Source organism: Castanea sativa, chromosome 2, assembly GCF_040712315.1.
Source record: "Castanea sativa cultivar Marrone di Chiusa Pesio chromosome 2, ASM4071231v1".
NCBI classification, from domain to species: Eukaryota; Viridiplantae; Streptophyta; class Magnoliopsida; order Fagales; family Fagaceae; genus Castanea; species Castanea sativa.
The window spans coordinates 40,431,024-40,442,368 of record NC_134014.1 but is presented as its reverse complement, the minus strand read 5'-3'; the positions used below and the strand labels follow the sequence as shown (position 1 = coordinate 40,442,368).

At 36.3% G+C, this 11,345-nt stretch overlaps 1 protein-coding gene across 1 annotated transcript; it reads right to left on the bottom strand.

Moving 5' to 3' along the window:
* Positions 1-7,922: 7,922 nt before the first annotated feature.
* On the bottom strand, positions 7,923-8,501 carry LOC142625335 (uncharacterized). The gene has a single exon (XM_075799013.1). It carries the CDS (start codon positions 8,499-8,501, stop codon positions 7,923-7,925), a length of 579 nt encoding a protein of 192 aa, XP_075655128.1.
* Between the last annotated feature and the right edge of the window lie 2,844 nt (positions 8,502-11,345).

Here is an 11,345-nt window from a genome sequence, read left to right as displayed (position 1 = left end):
TTTTTTGGGTTCGGAATATTGTAAGGAATATTGCATGATTTATCATTACTGACATTGTAACTGTATTGTTTTTGGATGTTTGATCATTGGTTAGGAATACCATTACTGCCTGAGAGCTTTTCTACTTTGTTTTTAAGAATAATTGCATTATAAAATTAATTTATGAGAGAGTCTAGGGACACAAATTTTTCTGATCAAGTTGCACCACTGTCAGGCCAGCCTTCCACCTAGGTCCGGTTAAAATTTTATTTTGGGTCCTCCTTTTCAGCTTCTTTTGGTAAAATCTCTCCTTTTTTTAATTTTTATTTTTAATTTATGGTTTTAGATTTTAATGTGACCATTTGTAATGACTTTAAGAATATATTAATACAGGTATAGTGTGGGTTCAAAGTTATGTTGAAAGATTTGGAATTGTTTGTGGAAGTCTGTCCACGAAACTGTGCATCAAACAGAACCTGTATAGCTGTTTGATTAAATTTTTGCAAATGAAAATTTTCACCTAGCTTTGTGGTTGTTTTTTATTTTTTATTTTTTTAAATGAATATAATTTGTCTTTTTATTATGGTGAGATAGAAGACATCAAAAACAATGGAACTATGGAAGGACCGATATAAACCCACAAAGGCAGATCCTAGGAGAACAGCACCAACAAAAATGGCAGAGCCCATATTTGGCCAAAAACCACCATCAACTGCTCCATCCTCTATTATAAACCTTTATTTTTATGTATGTCTTCCTCTTATTTTTGTGGGTTTAGATTGAGTTTATGAAATTTACTTTTTTTAAATTAAGTGTTGTTACTGGCGCTTTGTCTCTTTCTTATTATTATTTTCCTCAGAAGCATTTCAAGATGTTTTCTTGCCATTGCTATTGACTTTCTCTCGAAATAAGTCTTTTGATAAAATTACGTTGCAGTATATACTTGGATATCTTCATTTGATACCACTAATTTTAGGTGATTTAAATGGAGGAACAATAATGTGTGGATCTCTTTTGAGACCGTAAGATCCTTAGGCCCCCCTACTTTTGATGATTAAGATTTGTTTTGTTTTTGCAATTTGGATGTCCATGTTTGTCTTGACAAATGCACAATTTAGCAGAACAGAATTTGATGCAAAGAGTGTCATGCCATTTATTGTTGATGGATTTGAGTTGGATTTACATACACCTGGTTATGAATATTAAGTTTGATATCTTCTTGTCCTTTTGACTCTTCAAGACTATGCGTTTGAAACCAATTGGAAGGATCAAGTTTCAGGGAAAGGTATTTTGTGGGCAAGAAATTGGCTTCAACAATGCATTTATGTTTCCATTCTATAATTACTACTTTCGAATGGGGATTTACAGTAGTCACGGTATCTATAGTTGTTATATCTATAATAACATATACATATGGTGTATCCCTAACTCTAAACATTTGAAATCTTCTATTCACTATGCTCCTTTTGAGGACTTTCATATGCACATTAGAGATCTTCACTTGCACTCATTAGCATTTTAAGATATAATGGAAAATTGATCTCAGTATCATTTCATTTCATTGCTAGATGCTTATTCAATCCAAAGCAGCAGTCCTTTGACTTCTTTCTAACTCTGCTAGATTCCCACACTTTAAAAGGCATGAGAGAATCTCAAATATTTAAAAACTGAAGCGTAGAATTTATTGTTACTACGCTCTAGTTGAGTTACATCAACGTCCACATCATTATCTTTTTTCTTTTCAATTTTCCTATAATTGTTTTAAACATTTATTTTTTTAATATTTATACTTTTCCAACCTTTCTCCCTCCTTTACCTTTTCATCTCTCTGTTACCCTCTATATTAATATCATTCTTCCTATTTCCCTTTATCTTCTTTTATTTTTGTCTTTTCTTATTCAGACTCTTTTACTATATATTCGTCACTATTACTTCCATTCTATGAATATTTTTCCCTCACAAAAAAGGCTCTCTCTCTCTCTTGCTCTCAATTTTTTGGTTGATTTTTTTTTATTTTCTTTAAAACTTTATGCGATTTAGTTTTTTTTTAAATTGTTTTTTTTTTGGTTCTCTTTGATCATTATATTTTATCCTATTACATTATAAACAATTAAATATAGCATATAAAAATATAATATTGTTCTATTACATAGCATGATTTGGATAATTTGTTATTTATTGTTTTTTTTTGGTTCTCTTTGATTGTTAAATTTTACCCTATTGCATTATAAATAATTAAATATAGCATAAAAATATAATATTATTCTATTACATAGAATGATTTGGATAATTTAGTATTTATTGTTTTAATTTTTTTTGTTCTCTTTGATTGTTAAATTTTATCCTATTACATTATAAAGAATTAAATATAGCATACAAAAATATAATATTATTCTATTGCATAGCATGATTTGGATAATTTGATATTTATTCTATTACACATCATGATTTTTTATGGCGCTCAATTTAGATGTTAAACTATGAGACTATTTACTAATTTTTGTTTATTTTTTAATCCTTTGTGGTGGACAAAGTACTTTTTTTTGGAGAACCAAACTGAAATAATTTATTATTAAAGAAATTTAGCCAACATCAGCTAAAAGTACAGGTAAAATATGGGAGGGAAGCTCTTCCATCCAAATCACTGAACCGCTAACATGTCTAGCAATGTTATGAGCTACAAAATTCCCTTTTCTTTTAACATGAGAAACTCTAAAATTGAGAAAAGAGTCTGCGTGGAATCTAATCTTCTCAATGAGATTACCATACGAAGCTAGGGACTGCTCCTTTGCCTGAATTGCTCTAGTGATGATCTCCGAATCTCCTTCTAATATGATAGAGTTAAATTGAAGATCTTTGGCTAACGTGACAGCCCTTCTCGCCGCTGCTGCCTCCACCTTTGCCACGGTCTGAAGAAGAGGAATGTTCTCTGCTAAGGAAGCCAACACCCGCCCTCACTGTCCCGGATCACTACTCCAATTCCTGCACTATTATCATCCCGGAAAATTGCCCCGTCGTAATTAATTTTCAGGAATGGAGTGTGTGGAGGGGTCCAATTTGCCGCTGTGTGGAGATTAGCATTTGTGTTAGCTATTCTCACTGGTTGCATCCGTTTGTAGTCATGCAGCTGTTGCTGAGCACGAAAAGGCAACTGTTCAAGTGAAGTAGCTGGATTGCCAACTCTGATCTGGTTTCTCCGCTGCCACAAGAGCCAGACAATCATAGAGAATAAATCTAAATCGAGCCCCTCTTCTTCAACGTGTAGAATGACCTTTTGAAAATCATCCCAGCGCTGTGTGTTTCTAGTCCTCCACTTACTATTTGATTCCCATACCACGTTCAAGCACGGGCACAGCCATAAAGCATGCACCACATCTTCTGATTGCAACTGACAGTGATCACACTTCGCATCCTGAAGCACCTGCCGTATGACTAAATTAGTTTTAACAGGAATGGCATTTTTGGCAGCCCTCCACATGAAGTTTCCGACTTTTGGTGGAATAGAGAGATTCCAAATTGTCTTCCATAGCTTCTGAGGTGGGGCATGAGTGTTAGTATCCCTGTCTGTTTGTTCCTTCTCCTTTGACAAAAAATAATATCCTGATTTCACTGAATAGGAACCAGATTGTGTATGAGGCCAGATCATTCTGTCACAGGCTAAAGCATCACCTAATGAAATGCTCCTTATCAATTGAACTTCTTCAGGCTTAAAAAGAGCTTGCAGTAGTTCCATATCCCAGCTTCGCGTGTTGGCATTGATCAGAGCATTAACCTTCACTTCCGGGAATTCGATCCCCATTGGACTACAAACCTTTGGCGTGGATATAGAGGGCAGCCAAGCATCACTCCAAATGCTAATATCCTTCCCATTACCCACCCTCCATCGACCTCCTTTCTTCAAAACCTCCCTACCCTTCAATATCCTACACCAAGCATATGATCCTTTAGCAGAATCAGCAGCCTCCAAAATAGAGCAATCCGGAAAGAACTTTGCTTTGAAAACCCGATAGAAGAGTGAATTTTGATTATGAAGAAGCTGCCAAGCCTGTTTAGCTAAGAGAGCATCATTAAATAGGGTCAAGTCTTTGAAACCCATGCCTCCCTCCCCTTTTGGCTTACACATGGTGCTCCATTTTACCCAATAAATCTTCCGTCTATCTCCTCTTTGTCCCCACCAAAACTTCCAAATTAAGCCCTCTATTTCATTGCATAAACCCACTGGAAGTTTAAAACAACTCGTAGTGTATGTAGGAATGGCTTGGACAACGGCTTTGATGAGGATTTCCCTTCCGGCCTAATGGCCTGTTTGGGAGTTTAGAGAGGGAGGAGAGTAGAGGGGAGTAGAGGGGAGGGGAGTAGTGGAGAGGAGAGTAGAGGAGAATGATTACCCTCCACCTTGTTTGGATGTTTTTATAATTAGTAAGGGGGAAGGGAGTAATTAGCCTTTCCCCTTGTTTTTAACATTGTAATTTTATAAATATAATAAGGGTAAATTAGGTAATTTACTTTATCAATAATTTTATGTGTTCTACTCTCCCTCCAAATCTCTCCAATTTGGGGGAATTAAAAATGAGGGGGTTGGAGGTAGTTGAAACCCCTTCAAACCCCTCCAAACCCCTCCCCCTCCTTCCTTAAAAAACTCCCAAACAAGGTAATTGAATTACTCCCCTTCCCTCTACTCTACTCCCCCTCCTTTTTTAAACATCCAAACAGGCCATAAGAGAGCAACTTCTCCCCCCACCCTTGGAGCTTTCTCCATACTCGTTCCTTGATATATTCAAAGCTAGCTTTTTTCCTTCTCCCAATCAAAGAGGGTAGCCCCAAATATTTTTCATAGCTTCGAATTTCAGTAGCTCCAAGTGCATTTTTGATAGATTGCTTTCTCTCCGGATTGGTGGACTTATTGAAGAAAATGGTGGTTTTACTTTTGTTGATGTGCTGCCCCGAGTACTTACTATACGTGTCCAAAAGTTCTAAAACTTTGTCACATTCCTAAGGAGTAGATCTGCAAAACAACAAGTTATCATCTGCAAAGAAAAGATGGGTTAGTTTAGGACCATTTTTGCAAAGTGAGTAGCCATGTAGTTCTCCTTGGCTGGCCGCCTGTGAAATGAGACCATGCAAACCTCTGTGCACAATAGAAATAGGAAAGGAGAGAGGGGATCTCCTTGCCTAATTCCTCGGGTTGGCTTGATCAAGCCTTTGAGCTCACCATTCACCAATATGGAATAAGAAACTGTTTTTACTCCCAACAACAACAATTGAATCCACCTTTCTATAAAACCCATCCTTCTCATGACTGCTTCCAAGAAAGACCATTCCACTCTATCATAGGCTTTGCTCATATCTAGTTTCACTGCCATATAGCCCTCCTTCTTTGACTTGTGATTCTGCATACTATGAAGACTCTCAAAAGCAACCAAAATATTATCAGAGATAAGACGACTTTTTGTAAAGGCGCTTTGGTGTTCTGTAATGAGAGAAGGTACTACTTTCTTCAACCTATTCGCCAAGACTTTAGAAAAAATCTTGTACAAGACATTACAAAGGCTTATAGGTCTAAATTCTGAAACTGACTCCGGGTTTTTTACTTTGGGGATTAGGGAGATAAAGGTGTGGTTCAAATGACATGGAAATGTGGTTGAATTAAGAAATTGTAGGACAGAAGTTGTTACCTCATCTCCAACCAGCGGCCAAAAGTGTTGGAAAAATATTGGCGGCATTCCATCCGGACCGGGTGCCTTGAGAGGACCCATTTGTTTCACTGCCTCATGTACTTCCCAAGCCTCAAAAGTTGTTGATAGTCTATTATTCATTTGTGTAGTAACCCGAGTATTAATGGTCAGCAAAATTTCTTCAGGGAATGTGGGATTGGTTGAAGTGAATAATTCTTTATAGTATTGAATAAAAATATCTGCTACTTCTTCATCATTTGCACTCCATTGTACATTTGGGTTTCTAATCTTTTGGATGATATTCTTTCGGTACCTGGTGGTTGCTTTGCTATGATAAAACCGTGTGTTACAGTCTCCTTGTACAGCCCATTGAACCTTTGAATGTTGCATCCACATCCGGTTCTCTCTATCTAGAAGTATTTCAATTTCATCCTTCAATTCCCTAAACCGAGTGTTCCGCCCAGAAATCATTGCAGCTCTTTCGGCTTTAGCTAATTGTCTTCTCTTTTTTTCCAGCTCTCTTCTTACATTACCAAACTTCTCACGACTCCATTTTTTAAGTTCATCACCACACTTTTCAAGTTTTCCAGGGATCCGGCTTTCAATGAAGTCGGAATCACCAGACAACCACACAGCTTCTACTGTATCAGAGCAGCCTTTATCGGAAAGCCACATCTCCTCAAATCTGAAAATTTTCTTCTTTCGAACCTCCAAACCTGTGGGATTGATCAAGAGTGGTCGATGATCAGAGGAATCCGAATGGAGGTGATAAACTCTTGCCCCTGCAAATCGAATAAGCCAATCGTAATTGGCTAATCCTCGATCAAGTCTTTCCCAAACCGAGTGTCCTGCTGCGTAATGCTTGCTCCATGTAAATTGAGGACCTACAACGCCAAGATCCAGAAATCCACATTTGTCTACAACATCTCGGAAAAGTTGCATTTGGGATTGTGCTCTCATGCTTCCTCCCTGCTTTTCATTGCTCCTCAAAATCTCATTAAAATCTCCTGCACAAAGCCAAGGAAGATTATAACGAGAATTTAACTGTCTTAGCTTTGACCATGATTCATGTCTCAAATGTGTTACTGGTTCCCCATAAAATCCTGTAAATCTCCATGCATCCGCCTTACCTTTGTTAATAATTGAGTCAATGTGATTTTTAGAGAAAGTCTCCACAGTGACATCAATAAAATTTTTCCAAAACAACACTAATCCACCTCCCCTATTTTCACGGGGTACAACAAATAAATGATCGAATTCCAAATTCCGCTTGATATCTTTTAGCCTTGCTTCATCTAACCATGTCTCGGCTAAAAACATGATAGAGGGATCTTTTGCCCGGACTAAAACTCCAAGCTCCTTCTCTGTACGTAGGTTCCCAAGCCCATGACAGTTCCACACTAAGAAACTCATTGCTCCTGGCGGGGCTGAGCATCAGCCTCCACCATTTGAAAAGAGAATTCAGCCTCATTCGTCAAAACCTGTTTCTTGCTGCAAGGTAAATCGGAATGACCCCCAATTTTTGAAAAACTTCGTTTGTATGGACTTGTACCCTCTGCCTGAGGTGCTTGCTGCGTTACTTTGCCTCTGTCCAGCCTAGTCCACGTGCCTATTTTTTTATTGACCTTATCACTTTCATGCCCCTCATGTGCCTTAGAATTAGGAGTGAGAACATTATCACTAGGGTTTATTTGTGCCACCTCCTTAACTTGATTGCTGCTTGTGGATTCACTCTGGTCATGAATTGGATTAATTCCAATTTGTGCCGTTGGGAGTAAAGAGCAATTACCACCAGAAATTTCGAGTTCATTGATCCCTATAATTCCTGCATTCAAGTTTCCCGGATTTTGTGGAGAGTTAATAGTGGCTTGAAATTTATTTCCCATGAAACCGCCTTCTGAATAATTGGGAGCATTAATTATGTCGGTTTTTTCCTTTAATTGAGCATTTAATACTATATCAGGTTATTCCACGTTGTGCACCACCGTGAGCTCCTCCCTAGTTCTTGAATTGCCATTGATTTCTCCACCACCCTCAGGCCTAGCTTCCGGTACCTGCATTTTTTGGGCTGCACGTTTTTGGCTGTAAAAACCCAAGACAACCATCACACTTCTTTTTGATGGAAAAAATGGTGGAGCACGTAATGATGGCCCAAATTGCTTTTGAGATTTTGCTAAACTTCCTTCGTTATCCAACCAAATCTCACAATCCCGGTCTGAGTGATCCATCTTGCCACACCAATAGTAGATATTAGGGAGGCGCTCGTACTTAAAGGTGATCCAAGATTTTTTTGCCATTCTCCATAGACACAACTCGACCACGAAAAAGTGGTAAAGATATATCCATCTCCACTCGAATCCTCATAAAATTCCCCCCCTCCGTTTCATTTGGATCATTAGAGTGAATCACTTGTCCAACAACATCACAAATTTTCTCGGCCGCTTTAATATTCATGAACTTATAAGGGAGTCCATGAACTTGGACCCAGAATCGAGTCTTATCAAACTTCAATTCTTCCTTCGCCATACTTTTATCATATTTTTGCATGACCACCAAGTGCTTATCGAAGCACCATGGTTCAGCATTGAGAACCTTCTCCGCTTCAGTTTCATTTTCAAAGATGAAAAGAATCACATGATCACCCAAATTTTTAATCTTAAAACCGCTCCTTGAATGCCATAATGGGGTGAACGTGTTTGCAATGGCCTCCATGTTAAGAGCCCTTTTTGTGAGAAACTTTGCTGCTATGATATGCTCTTTTGAACTAAATTCTTCCTCCAAACAACATCCTGGACCTTCTCTCTCCAAAAGTGATAGTTTCATCCAACTTTGTGACAATTCCTCCATAATCTAAACTTTGACTAGGCAGTAAGAAAAGGTAGAAGAAAAGAAAAGTGTTTCCCTATTCCCTAGAAGAAAACCCAACTAGCCACAGATCTAACATTGTTAGAACGTGGAGAACAAAAGAACCTTTGTAGAAGGTACGACTATTCTACTGCCTAAGATAAGTTTAGAGAACTTTCTTAGCTACAGAGAAACTTTAAGTACTCTTAATAGTTATTGTAAAGTCTCATTTCGAGTCTCGGCCCAACAAAAAGGAGGACGTAGGTCCAAAGAACCCGATACAATGAATTTATAGAGTGTGAGCTAGAAATCTTGATTCTAATGAGCTTGAACGGTAATGGCAACGGCCTAAGATCCCAAAACAATATTGATGAACAAGTTTATAAGATGAAGTTTATCCTCGGACTCAAGCCGAGAACCAAGTGTTTATATTTCTTCTTACTTTGAAGATTCTTTACAAATATCCTCTCCTTTTTTTACAGGACCTCCCTCTCTCTTATAGTCCCTCCTCACTTCTTCTAGATTTAGACTGCTCCCCTTGATACTTGTCCCATCCGCCTCTTTTGGAAGTCCCTAAGTAATAGCTGTAAGGCTGAAAATCACTTTTCAGGTATCACTTCCTCATAAATGCGGCCAGAGACTTAGGTACAAAGCATTCAATGTGGTAGTAACAGCTTTCTCTAAGATCTTTTCTTTACACCTCCTACTCTCTGTGCCCTTTTTAAACATATCTTCATCCCCAAGACCTTCTAAAATATCATTCTAGTTAACATGACGTATCACCTGATCCTTGCTGCACTCAGCCGAGGAGGTAGTCTTCCTTGGATTATTTACATTCACCTCATCCGCCACATTTGCTTTCGGGGCTGTAAGTGTGATATCGTTATTACCATTAACCCATCCTCGGACAAGCAAACGTCCTCGGCTCAAGCCCATGGCCCAAAAATGTATCTTGGGCCTTTTGTCCCCATAGTTATATTAGAAGCACTCTATAATGCCATTTATTTATAGAAAAGCAAAGGTTAGCCAAACGAAAATAATCAAATGGGTGACAAATTTTAGCTTTTGTAATTTTACTTTAATTGTTATTATTATTTTATGTAGAAATTTAATTCTTAGATTTTGCTAATAATTGTTTATTTGATAATATGTTTTGGGTGGATGAAATTACAATTTCTACAAAGAAAATAACCTTAATAGATTATCAATAGCAAATTGTTTTTCCTAATTAGTCCAATTAATCAGTGTTAAGTTTATTAATTTTCTTAGTTATGTTCTTCTGTGTTTTGGATTGTAGGTAGAAAAAAAAAGGTTTGAGAAAGTTTGTTTAAAACTAAAAGAATAATTCCAAATTTTATATTATTTTCAATGACTCACAAAATGTTATAAATAAATTTTATTAAAAAATGAATATCTTTGTTAACTTGCCTTTTGAATTTCTGAGAAAAATTGTATTGTTTTCATTTTGATACGACAAAATTTATATTTATGATTTATGATTGTTCTTATATTACATTTATGATTGTTCCTATAATAAATAAAAATATGATTATGAAATACATTATTCTTCATTAAATTATTTTAAATTGTAAAAAAAATTAATAAAACCACCACAAAAATAATTATCATGCGCAATGCGCGGATTTGCGACTAATTGTATTAATAATGGTCTACATTTAAGCTTATCATTCAATGTTTATTATCCACCTATAAGTAATGACATATTGTTCTTTTTGGAAGAGTATGCATAAATAATTGTTTTGTTATCATCGAGTGGATAGCATATCTCATTGATAACAGTTGGATTCTTTGAATTGCTTTGTTATTATTATTTTGGCGTAAATACACTTTTAGTCCCTACATTTTGGCTTTTTTTCATTTTGGTCATTACATTTTAATTTTATCACTTTTAGTCCCTAAACCAATTAACAGGTGTTATTTTTGTCCTTTTCTTCGGTCAATCGACGGAAGTATTGAGGCGGCTGACGAATAAATTAAAATATTATAAAAAATGCCACATTAGTATCTAATTTTTTTAAAAAAAATAATTTATCAATTTTAACTAAATAAAAAAAGAAAAAACAGAATTAAAAACAATAAAATACATAAATTCATATCTAATTCATTTTGAACAAGAACACACAAGAACATGATCATAGATTTAAACATCAACACAAGAACATAAGAGCAAAAACCTAGAACCAAACACAAACTCAAATTTAAAAACACAAAGAACTCAATAACAAACTAAAAGTGCATTTACGTCAATATTTTATTGTTCTTCATGTTCTTCTCCAAGAACATGGTTGCCCAGAAAATTAAAAAATTCAAGATTTTCTTCTATTTTTTTGCATTTTCTTAGCAACCAAACAGATGAAAACACCTACAAAACCATGATCAAACTCAGCAATGCTGACACAATCAACTAACAAAACCCAAACCACGGTCAGATCAAAGTACAAAACCAAAAATACCAAAACCCAAACTAGTCAGATCAAAACACAAAACCAAAATTACCAAAACACAAGCCAATCCTTATCAATTTCAAATCTAATTTCCTCTAAATGATCCTAGCCAAAGAGAGAGATGATGAGATTTCGGCCATGGGTCTTTAGGCCTTCAACCATGGGTCTTTGGGTTTTGACCATGGGTCTCTGGGTCTTCAACCATGGGTTCGGCCATGGGTCTTCAGCCATGAGATTGTTGGGAAATTTAGACCCCGGTTGATAAAATTAACAAGTTTTAAACCTAAGTTGTTAATTAGATTTATTATGTATTAAGCTTGTTAAAACAAACAAACATCAATATCTTGTCAAAATCATATGCAGCGAAAAAGTAAATAAGACA

Excerpts from the sequence above, each read along its gene's own strand:
- LOC142625335 (XM_075799013.1), bottom strand. The coding sequence starts at position 8,501 with ATGGAGGAATTGTCACAAAGTTGGATGAAACTATCACTTTTGGAGAGA.